General features: G+C 40.2%; 1 protein-coding gene across 1 annotated transcript in view; it reads right to left on the bottom strand.

Annotated features, from left to right (window-relative positions):
* Nucleotides 1-2,537: 2,537 nt before the first annotated feature.
* LOC117510400 (EGF-like repeat and discoidin I-like domain-containing protein 3) overlaps nucleotides 2,538-15,953 on the bottom strand; it is a 581,009-nt gene continuing 567,593 nt past the window's right edge. The window contains 2 exon segments of the mRNA XM_034170099.1: nucleotides 2,538-5,087; nucleotides 5,090-5,210. Of these exon segments, the coding sequence (XP_034025990.1) occupies nucleotides 5,062-5,087; nucleotides 5,090-5,210 (147 nt within the window). The 3' untranslated portion in view covers nucleotides 2,538-5,061.

Here is a 15,953-nt window from a genome sequence, read left to right as displayed (position 1 = left end):
ACAAAGTACGATTAAGTACAAATCTGGGCGACTCACGGCAGAACTGCTCGTATGAGCAAACCACAAAAACACCGAGCTGATGGGCAGGTGTGGCCATCGGCTCGGTGCCACAATCCTGGTGCGATGTTGTCATGCGAGCAGGAACACAGTGCATGCAGCTGGGATGAGGTGCACCACATCGCGCCGCTGATGTGGAGGAAAATAAAATAAAACACAGCTGTATAATTAGCGAATATCACTGGGTTGATATAAATAATACATAAAGGGGACGCAATACAGAACCCCATGGTTAAATAACCCTGGTTATGTTGTGTGGGCCGCTGAAGAGGAGGTACTGCTGGCCCACCACCACCAGATGGCGCCCTGCTTGAAGTGCGGGCTTCAAGCACGAGAGGGCGTCATAGCAACCGGGAGTGACAGCTGTCACTTGTCATCAGCACCAGCTGTCACTCATCCACATCACCACCACCTTAAAGGCCGGACTGCAACTCCACCTCCCGCCGAGAAATCAGCTACCTTGGAGGGTAATTTCTCTGCTGTATTTAACGCTGACTTATAGTCTGAACGTCTTTGCAGCTGTTTTCCTGTGGTGTTGCCTTATCTGTGGGATTGGCGTTTGGTGTGATCAGCGACGGCTTCGCTTCACACCCCAACCAGATAAGTGGTTAGACAGGAGCTGCACGAGTGTGTGATTGGAGGTGGAGGTGCTCCCTCCCAAAAGAACACAGACTGTGGGATTACTGAGTGTGCGTACTCACACTCACCTGTGCTGTTTCTGTTCTCTGCCAGCAGTGCCAGGTCTGACAGCTGGAGACGGTGGCCACCTGGGGACTCAGTACTTGGCGGCTCTGGTGTTCTTCAGATCCGTTGGCGGTGAGGGCCGTGTGGGATCCGGCTCGGTTCTGGACGGGCGTCTCCTATCCTCAAGCCTGCCCACACGTCACCCAACGTGTAATTGACTGTAGTTCCAAACTTGTTGTTGTCTGTATTCCGTTGTGCACAATTTACAACATTAAATTGTTACTGTTTGGCTTATCCATTGCCCATTCATTTACGCACCCTGTTGTGGGTCCGTGTTCCTACACTTTCACAACAGGTTAAATAAAAAAGAAAAAATGTCACTCATGGGAGTCGAACCTGTAAGCTCAGAATCTTTATCACTGTGCTACCACCACTGGCCTGTAATTGGAGTGGAAAAATGCCTGAAATCAACAAAGACATGGAGGAGGTGTGCTGTGTGCGGCCATTGCATCCCAGCACAAAGGCGAAAGATGTTTTATATATTTGCACATGAGGACAGCAGGCAGAGACACATGCCTCACAGAGGAATGTTGTAAGTTCATATCCTTCCAAACACGGAATGTGTTCTCAAACTGGGACGTCCAGGAGCAGAGATCTTTACAGCCGTTGCTGTAAGCAGACACACCCCGCGTCCATTCAGTGCCCAGACTAAATGTGTCACTCTGTGTTATGTGGTCATTCATTTTCATTATTTGTTACACTGACAGAAATATTTAACCCTAACTTTAAGATTTATGTAATTTTATTACATGACAAATTCCCATTTACTTTTTAAGATAATTTTAATACAAACCTACCAAATAACCCTTACATGTTATATTATATTATATTTCTGTGAGTATATGTATTTATATATTTCTGTGAGTGTATGTAATTGTATGCCTGTATGTAGGTATTGTCATAATTATTTATATACCTGTCCTGGCGGTGGTGTCTGTGTTTGTAATGTGTGCACTGAGCTGTCATTCAGCTGTCAGTGTGCTGTGATCAGCTGACAGGCCCCTCCCCACTCTGTGCGCGATCAGACCTCACTGTCTGGCCCCATGTGATCAGATCTGCACATACATATGAGCATTTCATGCAAGTGTGCCTCCACTGGCATGCCAGATGTATTGGGGGGAGCACAACATGCGCACACACATGCGAGACACATGCACCACGTGCGTGACTTTTTACAACTCCACACTCGTGGGGGCACATAGACAAATTTCACATCCAGGTTGATAGTGATTGTCTGTCGACTGTTTTCATTCTAATAGAAAATGTGTGGCCATTCACACTAAGTGCCAATGAGTGGTGTTAGATGTTTGTGTCAGCTGGAATTTGGCCAGCACCTGCTGCGAGAGGGCTTGATGGGCTCTGAGTGCACACACTGTCTTTCAGCCGCTGGTGTGCAAAATAGTTGTAGCAACAGGTGTATGAAGCATTGGAAGCAGCTACAATTTTACACGTATTGCATACGATTCCTGCTTCATGTGCACTTCATGCGCAATTCGACCAAAAGTCAACCTGCGTGCTTGACTTTTATTGTTCAGGATTTTTTTTTAAATATGAACATTTCATCATTTTTAGTGATTATTTGTGCACATTTTTTGGTGTCACCAACACTTTATTTCCTTAGCAGGGGAAATTAAGGAATCATGTATAGCTTGCTTACAAAGGTAAAGAAAAAGAACACTTTATTTCACATATATGTTTTTATTTGTCAAACTGAAAGAGCTTTAGGAAGCAACATCTTTTTTTGACTGTACAGTTTCTCTCTCTCCTCTGCAGGCTTGAAACTAACCAACTCACAGATAGTGACGCTCAGACGGAGGAGGCAAGAACATAATATTATGTGAACAGCCAGTGCAGAAATAGTTACAGGAAATGTTTGCTTTGCATTTTAACCGACAACATGAAGGTTAACAATGCTCAAAGACAGTTAACAATGAGTACAAATAAAAGCTGTTAAATCTGATATGCAAGAACAAAAATGTGCCCATGGACGTCTTTCCTATACTGTCGGAGGAACAGTCCTGCTCTGTGGGAGTGCTCCAGGCAACTTACTGCAAGAGCAGAAGACCAATAAAGCTGGAATAAACAATTTAAAAGTTAAAATAGAAAAATCTTTGAGAAAAAAGTTCACTGATTGTGTACCCATGTACATAAAAAAACAACTCACTGATTTACACCAATAACAGTTTTTATATACTGATAATCTACAGCAAAGTCTTTCAGTGCACCTTACATTAAAGTACAGATTAAGTTGACACATAAAACGAGTACCTTATCCATAAGTTCATCAAATCACTTTAGAAATATATTAGTATGTTCTTACCCACCCAAGCCATGTTGTTCTGAAAAACACCAACACCCATCTTACACGATTTCGTGATACAAAGTGAAAAACTTCATGTGTTTCATCTTTTGGATATTGACTAAAGTCCAAAAAAGTGTCTATTCATTTATAACCTGACAATGACAGCGGGATTCTTGGATTTTCTCTCAATGCGGGGAAACCAAAAAGCTGTGGTGCAGTCAATTAAACAGCGGTTGTCTTGTGCATTTCTTTTGTTTTTTTTTTACTCTGTGCTTCGGTCTTAGAGTTCGTTTAGCTCCAACAATATGAAATGACTTGTTCGTTAAGTGACTGAAAGCACAAGTCTTAAAATGACACGTGGAGTATAAAAGTCAACAGCTTTCACTGCAGCTCTTATTCTTCGGCTCTTATTATTTCGCTCTTGACTAGCTTTAAATTGGAGAGTGCAAACCCACTAGAGTAATCCCGACCTAGTTTTAAGGTGTAGCACAAGGCTGTATGGTTTGATGCTCTTGTGATACCTCAGGAACATGTTGACTTACATTTATTTCAGCATCAAACACAGGTTTATTTATGTCATGGCTGTGCAAGAATGCTTTAACATCATCAGGATAAGAAGGTTAATATTTAGCTAAAATTCTTTGTTAAACACTTCATTTCTATACGATTTGATGTCCAGAGTGACAGAAAAAAATCCACCCCTGTAAAAACACACTGTTCATATTTAATTTAGAGCTGTGCAGTGTTTTTATTCTCCTTTTTTAAAGTCAAGACATTTACATCAAAGGGATTTAAGAAAGCAAAGTGTTTCCATTATTTCAATTATTCATGTATGGAAATGGATTCAAACACTTTACATATTCCATTTTCCTTAAGTAAGAACAAAAATGTTAAATATATGGCCAAACATTATAAACTTGTAGGTTAATATGAACATCTATCCTGAGCTTTTTAATTGATTCAACTTAAATCTCCAAGACAATTTGACATTAAACACTGTTTATTGATGAAACTGACAGCTGACACAAATAAATCTAAATAAATACAAACAAGCACAAACAATAAGTCTTAGAAAAGTATTACCGTGGAGATTAAATAGATGCAAATTTTTAAAAAAACGCTGAGTTCTGTTGAGAGCATTGAGACATTTCTACTGGTAGCAGCCTGTAAGTTTTAGTGGCGGTGCCGCAGGTACATTTTTACCTCAGTATTTGTTTACTGTCCCCATGTCAGCCATTTTCTGCACGCTTTTGCAGTTTGTTGTAGTGTTTCAGAACTACTTAAAAATGCACATTAAATAGGTCCCTAAATCAAAGCCATTTGCTCTCAGTGCTGGAGGGTCTAAACGACTTGTCATAATATACATTTATGTCACATACCATGCAATTTCTTAGTGTTTTACATATGATACAAGAGCATTAATAGCGCTTTGATTGATGGAGTAATGCCTTGTGTAGGGTAAATGCATGGCTGGAGGACGTGGCAAAGTAAAATCTATATCTCTACGTGGTATTTTGGACAGTTCAGTTATGCAGTCGGTTAATTGTGGTCCAATGAAGCACCGCAGAACGATTTCACACGTTAAAAAGTGACAGTGTACAACAGCTTCCATGACAATGAATCAAAACCACAGTGAGTTCCCCTTTTCCGACATTCCCACACCGACCCTCCCATATATTACATAAGTTCATTGCAAACAGGATGGTAAATCTGAGGTTTAAAGACAAAAAACACACTTTAGAGAAGAAACTAAAGGACAAAATGAAATGGGGGCAGGTTTAAATCAATTTACAAAAGAAAAACTAAAATAGCAACCCACCACAACCACTTATTCTTGAAAAATCCATTGGGAATAGATTCCTTTTTTACAGGTTGCACAGTTTATACTGAAAATACTGTGTGGGATACACCAGTATTTCAAACAACGGGGAAAGGTGGCTGAGAATGGAGGGACATAATCACTCTTCCTCTGTGCATCCAAGTATTCGACACGTAAAGTGATCCTGCCGTACCACGACCAGGGAAGGATTCGGATAAGTCGAGCATAGATGGGCGGATCGATCACATTCTTTCTGTGAGTGTCGTTGTCAAAGTTCCCTTGAAAGACCTGGAAACACACAAGTAGAGAACAATATTATTTTTGCAACCTATTGTCATTCAACACAACAACATAACATTCTGTCATCAAGCTACTCGATCGAACCCCCCCCCCCCCCCCCCCCAAAAAAAAACAAACAAAAAAAAACAAGGTGATTAATGAGAAAATTTGTTTTATAAGCTCGAAGTGAGCTTTGGGGCCTATTACACCTTGAGCAATGGTGATTAAATTCAGGACTGCCAGAAACCCCAAAATCCTCTGCAGTCAATGAGAAAAGCAACAAACTGTTTTCATGCCCAAGTCACCAACACATTTTGGCAGAGCCAATTAGTGCCACAATCTGCATATTTAATAACTGCAAAAAACATCTTTTTTTAATTGGCTCAGACTTTAAACAAATTTTGTCCATATTGAACATGAGTGTCTTTCAAAATGCAATTTGCACCGTGCATCAAAGATACCAAAGGCCATATTTTCATTCATGCCCCACAATCAAGACTACAAATCGTATGAAAAGTCCGTATTATTCAGGAGCTGAAACAAGATTTACACATGTGGTTTGTGTTTCTGTGCCAAGGCAAAGCAGGTGAAACTTTTATTGAAATCAAGTAGCCGACAGCAAGTTTTAGGAATTCTGCTGGAAATTAGGTCTTGGATGTTGCGTAAACAGTTTATGGAAAACAGCTCAGAGTTATTGGCACCTCTGAACTGACAGTCGAGAAAATATGTTTAGAAATAAATGCAAATGAACCAATTTTGTATACGCAGGAAAACATATTGAACAACAAACCATTTCATTCATTCATTTTCTTACACCTGGTTACTCCAGTCAGGGGGACTATCCCAGCAGTCACAGGGCATAAGGCGATGTACATCCTGCACAAGACATCTGTTAAGTTTGGAACCACTAGGAGACTGGATTGGACCCCAGGATGCAGGTAACATAAAGCTGAATGGGAACCTGATCACTTTTGAAGCCAACCTCAAGTGGTCATTTAAGGAACGGCAACTTTTTTCTTTTTCCAGGCGGGCTTCAACTGAGCCCATTGAAGCTTACCACCTGGTTGCATCACCAGTCACAGCTTCATGGGAAATGGAAAAGAGAGGGATTTTCAAACAGAAAAACATCAAATCTATGCTTGAGTCTCCCATGTGACTTCTGGCAAACTGCAGCTGAAATTTCACTTCACTTCTTTTGAAGAAAAACCTTGGTGAAAGTGTGTTATGGGTGATGCAACAGACAAAAGTTACAATATACACAGTTATGTAGTCATGAGGGAAGCCACCAAGCCACCCATGATAACTCCAAAGTGCTTACATGCTTCTCTGGCTGTGATTGGAGAACCTTTTTATCATGCATATTTTGTCTTTTTTTTTTTTTTATACACAGCTTCTTGGTGGCGTGGAATCAAGAAAGATTTAAAAGATAACATTAAATCAAGGCTGAAGTCTCTCATGCACCAGTTGGCAAACTGTAGCTGAACTCTCACAGCTTTCTTTTAATAAAAATCATTCTTGGAGAAAATTAAAACCTGTGTACCAAAGTATTGAGGTTTTTCTTTTGTATTAAATATGTGTATTGTACAATCCTTCTGCCTCAGAAAAATAAGTTTCAAACCCCCTCACCCCAAACACACACAGCAAAAAAAAAAGCACTGAAAGCCCAGTATTGATTCTGAGTATATGTAAACTTCTGATGGCAGCTGTACTTGCCAAACAATCATTTCTGATTATCTGAACGAACCCAATGCATCCCTGATTGATGCAAATGCATTGTAATCATGCAACCACTGGCATATCACCGTCAACAAGTGATCAAAATATAATGTGACGTGTATGTTCAAGTGAACCAATTCAATGATTGCACACAATATACTGTATGTGAGAGCTTTTAAAATTAATGTTGGAGCCATTATGCTGTTTTTGTTGATAGTTAGCTTTGTGTTGCAGTGTAATAGAGTGCAGTATTAAAAAACAAAATGTATCTACAGTAGACTGTCATAATTATGCCGGTATAGTTGGGATTTAATGGGATTTAATGCCATGTTGAATAGAAAAATCAGTGAGACGAAGCATAGGAGGTACTGAAAGTGTGTGTGTGTGTGTGTGTGTGTGTGTGTGTGTGTGTGAGAGAGAGTGTTGTGTGGGCTGCTGAAGAGGAGGTACTGCTGGCCCACCACCACCAGAGGGCACCCTGCCTGGAGTGCGGGCTCCAGGCACCAGAGGGCGCTGCCGCCTCACAGGAGCAGCCGGGGTGACAGCTGACACTCATCACCTGTGACAGCTGTCACCACTCATCTGATCTGCATCGGTATATCAGCAAGACGTCATCTCCACCTCTTGCCGAGATATCGTTCTACCTGAAAGGTAATATCCTCAGCCTGACTGCTTGATAGAAAGCCCTTTTGTTGTGATTTTGGTGAGTGATAACAGACTTTTTCTCCAACGAGAGGTGGAGGTAGCTTCCCTGCCGTGCAGATTGCTGGGTGCAGACGCACCCACGTTTAATTGTGTTTTTGTTCCTCACCAGCAGTACCAGGTCCGACACGCGGAGGCAGTGGCCACCTGGGAGTTCGGGACTTGGGCGGCTCCAGTATTCCCGGGGTCTGGTGGCGGAGGAAATCGTGTGGTTCCGGTTCTGCTTTGGACAAGGCGTCTTCCTATCTTCGAGCCTGCCACACGACACCTTGTAATTTGACCTTTGATCTATTGTGGAATCTGTTGTGTTTGTTGTGCACGTTCGCAACAGTAAGTGTTGTTATTTGACCTATTCTATTGTCCGTTCATTTGCGCCCCCTGTTGTGGGTCCGTGTACTTACACTTTCCCAACAGAGAGACCTTTATAGAGTGAAGTATTAGCATAGAATTTATTTCAGATGATCAAGGTGCTAATCTCATGTACCAGCTTGGATTTAGAAGAAAAATTTAGATTGAAATAAAAACAGTTTTTTCTTCTTTTTTTTTTTTTTGGTGGTGCTGGTGGTGGTGGGGGGGGGGGGGGGGGGGGGGGGGGTGAATATCGATGCAAACTTGTGAGGTTAACCATAAACTGTATATAAACTGGGACAGAGCTTGCATAACATCTGTTTTATAAAGACCCGGAAACAGCCAAAATGACCCCCTTTCTGGGTGTTGCCATGTTGAGTAGAGTCCCGTAATTCAGAGAGTAGCAGTGGAGCCAGAAAAAAAACAGTCACGTGTCTCCTAGTGCCATCTTGGGGCCAAAATAGCGTTCACTCTTAATCTGTCTGCGTCGGTAAATCCAGCTATTTTATTTATTTAATTGCTGAAATGCTGGGTTGTGCATTTGGAGGCACAAATAGTCACAGCAAGGGCTTCAAGATGTATAGATTCCTTTCAGATCCGAACAGAAGAAACATTTGGGAAAATAAAGTCAGCTGTGTGGGATGGAAGTGACTTCATCATCAAAGTTTTGAGAAGTAAAGTTATTGTTCAGACCCATGTACAGTAAAACTCACCTAAACAGTCAATGTATAAACCAGATATTCGCAGTCACCAGAAAAAAGTCTCAATGTTTCTGTACTGTTTTCCATGTAGTACTCACCGTATATAATGGATGTTTTATAACGGATTTTTCACTCACATCGGATAAAATTTCCCATTGATCGCAATGTATTTCCATTAAAAACCCCTCGCATGTGGGACTGGAATCATTTCCCTGATTAAAAGCCCAACTGTTTATTTTTTCAAATCGTGCTCAGACTCGGACCCGCAGCCTGACAAGACACCTGTTAAATCAGACACCGCAAAAGGCTGTGATTTGGCACTTTTCTGCTTTCACTCCTTCATCTTCCATCATATTTAAATAGTTTTTGCAGTACGTTGATTACAAATGGATGAGAAAAGTCTGTACATTTACAACACAGAGTCGATAAAAATTGGAAATTGTACAGCTTACCTTTGATTTGGAGGTGATGATTGTAGAAAGAAAAGCTTGTTGAGGGTCAAATTAGTCCAGAATAAAACATAAAGATACTTTCCATCATTATTTTAAGACATATATTAATAATTTTCTAAATATTGTAATTTGTTCAATCAAACTTTTTCAAAAAAGTCTCACTATATTGCAGTGTTAAAGAAAAGTACATGCAAAAACAGAAAAATAAAAGCAATTGGCTGAGATCAATTTTTGAGTTTACACAACTTAAAAACATTTCTTAGGGCCCTATCACCTTGATGATCTAGCCAGCGTATGATGACTGCATTAAAAACACTGGCATATGCTGAATTTTTTTCTTACTGTTGGATGTAGACATAGTATATTCATAACCCAGTTGACGTATACATGTCGTATTCTTAAATTATATATAATGTTTCAATAATTTACTCAGACTGCGTATCGTGTTGTCGGTGTACGCAACTTATATCCAACAATAGTTCCACTTATGCAAAAGATGCGGCAGCGTACCACTGACGAACACATGCTGATCGCAAAATTGACACTTGCACAAATTTGATCCCCACACTGGCACACAAGCTGGCATGCCAGTGAGTAAAAACCCGTCATAAATGTCTGGCACGCATTAGGCCTATCTATGCTTTAAAAAGGTATCAAACCTCCGCCTGTCCTACCTTGTTGCTGTGTCCGTTCTGTTTGTTTTTAGAGTTTTCTGTGGCATTACAACTTACTGAAAACTGAACTTAAAATCATGTGGCAGGTGCTCGCTTTCATCACTTTCCTTATTTCACATGTTCAGTACAAACAAGAATGAGCCACTTTTCATACTACAATTCTTTTTCAATCATTTTTCCTCCTGTAATGAAGCGACTTTGTCTCATTTTTATTATAGCATCAGAAAAGGCAGGCAACTGCAGACAAACAAGTCTACACCACAAGGCAGCGTACACTGTCATTTCTCTTCAGGTTTTATTTGTTTCACACGCTTTCCTCTCTGTAGCTTTAATATAAATTTTAAAATCATGATTCAAATGCTTAAAGAAGGCAGGGGTGGTGGCCAAGTAGTTAGTGCACTTAGTTTCATTGAGGAAGGTTCCCCATTCAAACCCCACTTCTGCATCAGGAAAGGCATCCGGTGTAAAAATTGTGGCAATTCAACAAGCAGTTCCACTTCAGATTGCTGTGGTGACCCTGATAGTCCATGGCCAAGCAGGTTTTTGGGTACCACTTAAGGTTGACTAAAGGACACGTAGAATCCAGCCTCAGTGTACCATGGCCTACACAAAAATGGACGATAACCACCAGCTAGGGGTCAATGAAGAAATACACAGAGGTCAAAATGTAAAAATGCTTCAATCATATTAAAAACTATACTTACATTATTTGTCTGTTCATAATGATTCCAAAAAGGTATAGTTTGGACTATGTATGACTGAATGTTCTGGAGTTATGAGGTAAAAACAACACAAATGGTGACAAAGGTCAGTTTCAGTTTGTACGGTGGTCAAAAGTTAAAGTTGCTCCAATTTCAGTTAAAAATTATGCAAATTATTGTTTGGGTTAATAGGGTTCTAAAAAGGAATAGTTTGCACCATCTGTCATGCTTAGTTATCATGTTACAGGGTGACATATGTCACCTGTCATAGAATCCAATGGACATCGACTTGTTTGACCTTTACTTTGGAGACCAAACATTCAACACAGTCAAAACTATTTCATTTATTAATCCTTTTATTTGGTTACTGCTACCACCCTGGGATGGTTATCATATATTTTTGTGTAGGCCATGGTACACTGAGGCTAGATTCTAAGTGTCGTTTCGTCACCCTTACATGGTGCCGATTAGGTCAAAATTGATGATTGGCTCATAGACTATGAGTGCAAAACAAGGGAGCAGCCGAAGGAACCAGGGATTCAAATGCTTAAAGAAACAGAAGCCATCTATACACATGAAATATTCAAGGTTTCCTTCAAGTCAAGGAAAGTCTGAGAGCATGCACTGCTGCTGCACTTTACCGCATCCACAACATCATGGAACTGCGTTGGGTACTGGATGGCAACCGCCCAGGCAGATAACCAGTCCATTACTAATCTCTAAAATAACCATCTATCTCTGCAGCCAGGTGAAATGTGGGCATTCCCTTGGCCTTCTCCAGTTACTGGGGTCCTCAACACTCAGGCACCTGCATGGATCATGCACAGAAAAATGCTGAAGCTGATATTCACAGGGACGGGGTCTGTCCAACAGTCCTTGCGCAGTTATGAAATTGCATCAAACACCGTATAACACCAAAGAGGCACTCAGCTGCCACCAGGACCTTACATGTATATGATCTCATTAATCTCATTGATCGCAATGATCGCGGTGAAGTATGAAGTTGCACCTGATTTCCGCAGAAGAGTCACCAAACCAAAGATGTCCACATACCACACAGACCACCTCATGACTGCCCGACAGGCTCGCAATGACTGCAGCGTTTTTTGCAGCGGCAACATTGGATTGTCCACTGTAACTGTAACTGGAGTGATGCGAATTTGGACATGAACCCAGAAAAAAAAGGGCAGTATCATTTAAATATCACAGCAAATGGGTGGGGAAAAAAATTATAGTGCAGTAAGAAAAATACACAAAATGAGTTCCTTGTCACCTGATGTCTACGGAGTTTGTCAAAAACCTTTGTGCGTCCTCAAATCTGAGTGGATAGATTTGTCTTCTACTTTTCCTGCGACTGATGGTTCATTCTTCTGAAAACTCCAGTGTCCATTCAGCACAAGTAGACATGCAGCTCAGTTATCACCCAAAGGATGAGTCACGTCAGACCCAATTTGTTATGTGTCGGACGCAGCCCGGAGAACCGAACCAGCGTTTGAAGGACCCAGTATGAAATAAGCAGAGCACGGTACAAAGGCTACTGAATTTAATACATAACAGTGATACAAAAAAATAACAAAAGAAAGTGCGGTCTGGCGTGGTGCGCTCCCAGCAGCGCTAACGGTCCGGAGCCAGAAGCTGTTCGGACCCAAGGACCCCGCCGACACCCCCCAGGTGGCCGCAACAAACCGAGTCTGTGAAGAAGGAACCATTATGTGAGTCCACACTCTACACACAGAGATGAACACTTAAAGGTGTACAAACAGCAAACACTTCCTGGCTTGATTAATAATCAGCTTCCCAACCTGCAGGCATGGAACATCCAGTTCACAAAACTCCACTGCAGTGGAAGCCGATACATGACTAACGTACAGCTCAATATAATAAGGTGTGAGGGACCACCACATTTACTGACTGTATAAATGTTAGTCACAAAATCTACGTACCTCAGGAAGTGTGCTGACGAGCGTGAGACCTCACCCCCTCCTCTTTCACAGACCGTGCATCAAACCCTGGACGTTCTCTGCATCCACTGATGATGAGATGGCTCCCGAGACGACGATCTCACCCTGCTGGTCACAAGGTCGAGTCTCTGGCAAATACACACTGTATACTCCAGTCTTAAATGCCACCATGTTCCAATCCATATAGATGCACCACAGCTGTGAGTCCTGACGAGCCGCAGGTGATCAGGGTGAGGTCCTGATAACCTCAGCAACACAGCCACTCAGTCCCAAATGCAAGCCACCTGGAAGGAAAAACAAAAGACAGAAACAAAAAGGCAGCCAGGCCCCCAGCCATACAACACAATTACTGTTATGATGACAACTTGTAGCACTAACTAACTAAAAAACTGTCACCATGGACCACAAAATGATCTAAATATTAAAATTAACCTTTTTCCCACATTTTCTGTACATAGCAACTTCAATTGGATTATACGTGTGGTTGTGTGTGTGGATTTTTTTTTTCTCCACTGTCATTTGCCTGACAGCACTTGCCTAAGTTCATTGTGGATTCACCACAGTTTTGTCCTTTTTTCCATCAACTGTATAATCCAGAGTTTGAGTCACAGAATGCCGTGTGGAGCTATGGTCAAAAGAAGAACAAAAAATAAGTTTTCTGAAGAGAAAAATAGTCATGTGACTTTTTTCAGTCCCTGCAATGGTTTTCTAAAAATAATTGTTTTTTTTTTTTTAGTTTGTTTGTTTTTCATGACTGTCAGTTGTTTTCTAGCCATAGAAAGTCCAGTGAAAGGTGTTATTTGTCCAGTGATGTTATTTTTATGCTGATTTAGCTGACACTGCCGTGAATGAGGCAAAGCACACACACACACACACACACACACACACACACACACACACACACACACACACACACACACACACACACACACACACACACACACACACACATCCAAACTGATGACTCTCTCTCTCAGGGTGCACGAATAGTGAGGAAATATGACAGCAAACTGCTCAAAATGCAGTATATGTGTCAAAAAATCCATATGAGACAACAACACGCTGTGTACCCACTGAAGTGATTACACAGAAAGGTGTTTTCACATCACCTCTGCGGATCTGGTGCATTTTAAGCCACATGACAGACTCACAGCTACCACCATCCTGTGTAAAGGGTGCCTTAGTAACTGGTCGTTGGACACAAACTCCTAGCTTCCAAGGCTTTCCTTTGATACAGAGTATTCTCGCACAGTAGCTTTGCTTTACTTTTAGCATTCCAGCTCGAACAGTGATAATTTTCCAGAAAGAAGGTGTACAAGAAAAGGCATAACAATAAAACATAACATTTCTTAAATGAACCCAACTTTTTGATTTATGATAATTGCACTGTGGATAATTCCAATGGCAATGTGATTTTAAAGTAAAATTACCTCTTGCATTTCAAAAGCAAAACTATTTTTTTTTTTATTTTTATGGACATTTATGATAAACATTAAAAATCTAAATATGTCAGCTTTTATACCTTTCTTATATAAAAGTTCAATAAATCACTGATTGAAAAGGCCCTTTGAATTTTCATCAATGGAATTAAAGCATTTAAGAAATAGAAATGGATTTTATGTTTGAGAACATTTTCAGCCAACAGTGTTTCCCACTTTGTTATTAACATGTTTGTTATATTATCCAAAAGAATGTATAATCCATAAAATATAAATTAGTCCAGAGGGAACAAATTCAAGTAAAGTTTATAATCAACATCAAAGGTGAGACTTTAGCAAATATGGATTTTGCAGTTCGGTTTACTAAATGGGCTTGTTATTTCTCCAAATCCTACTTCAGATTCTTCCCCTCATCAGAGGTGGCTTTTTATGTGAAGAGCCACTTTTGGTATCCAACACCTCAGAACACAGACCTCTCCACCTTCCTCTAATCTGAACCTGACAAAGTTGTGTCAGTAGAGACTTGTTCATTTAGAAGCTATGCACCGGGCATTCAAATGATCCAACACTAAATTGCACACTGATTTGATATTGTATTATATAAATGCAGAATGAGACACTGGGAAGATGCACTATGTCACTTTCACCAGTGATGTAACAACTGTAATGTGACAATCAGGACACATCAGAGTACAATATAAGTGGCAGGACAGAAGAAGCATAAAAGGAAACCCTGAGTGAAATATGACAAGAATCTTTCCAAGAATGTCCTGGGAGCTGCATAGTGACAGAAGCAATGTCTCTAAAATAGACTGTCTGGGAGACAACATGTGAATGAGATTACAATAAAATAACAAATAATGTTTGGGAGAAATAAAGGAAGGGAGATGGAAACTCATAAAAATATCAAAAAAAAACAACACTGTGATAAGAAACCAAAAAAAAATGTTCATGAAATAAGTGATAGGTATATAAAAAGTAAAGCAAATAAAACAGGGTTTCCCTCAAGAGCTCCATATATCAGGTGTGGCCCTGTGCTTCACTTTATGAGCTTCCATCAGTGTGAAAATTGTCAGTGTGAGATTTTCTAACAGCAAACAACTTGTTAAAGTAGGTGTTTCCTAAAATATATATATATATATATATATATATATATATATATATATATATATATATATATATATCCAACCCATTGCCTACAAGTGAAATCAGATTATTTGATTTTGTATGGCAATTTAATGGAATGACAAACTTATGCAAATTGGTACCTCACAAGCAAGTAATAGAAAATACACCCATGTGTATATATGAGATATATTTATTTACTGTAAATTGCAGAACATGTTGCAGAAAAGCTTAATTTTCCACATTCAACCAAAATAAACCTTGTTGACTGGTGGTGGATGTCTTTCCAATTAATTGTTATACAAATAATGAATGTTTATGAGTTCAATGGTACGAATATTTCATGAGGTGAATGCTGGAACAGTCCAGACAAACATTCATTATTTGTTTTACATAACGGCTAAAATAGATCCTTGTCATTTGATATTTGATTAATTTATAAATAACAGAAAAGGGACTTACATTTGGTGTTCCACTGCTGCTAAAGTCCAAATTGTGATATGTAGTCCGGTGATGCAGTGCACCGACTTCAGACTTCCATATAAAAAAGACTGTATAGTTCCTCAGTCAGGCAAAAAAATCACATCAGCTTTTCAGCTTTTCATCTGAATAGTTTATTCATGCATCCAGACGGCTTACAGCGGAGTAGATGTTGTGGTGTATGTGTGGTGTACAAGAATTAGCAGTCAGTTCAATCAAATCGTTGTCTCAGTAGAGTCTTGTCCCCTGCACTGCGCACACACAACTGGGTCCAGCGCTTTGCACACATGTACTACCAAAAAAAAAAAAAAAGAGACTATGTCTAGGTTGTCCCAAAAAAATGCCAACTTAAAAAAATGTTGAATTCACCCACCAAAAAGTTTCCTTTTGGTGAGTCATTATCACATGTAAAATTATTTGCCAATCAGAAATTATTTAGAGGTGGCTCAAGGT

This window comes from Thalassophryne amazonica, chromosome 5, assembly GCF_902500255.1.
Source record: "Thalassophryne amazonica chromosome 5, fThaAma1.1, whole genome shotgun sequence".
Lineage (NCBI taxonomy): Eukaryota > Metazoa > Chordata > Actinopteri > Batrachoidiformes > Batrachoididae > Thalassophryne > Thalassophryne amazonica.
Note: the sequence above shows the minus strand (reverse complement) of the source record. Positions and strands in the feature narration are given on the sequence as shown.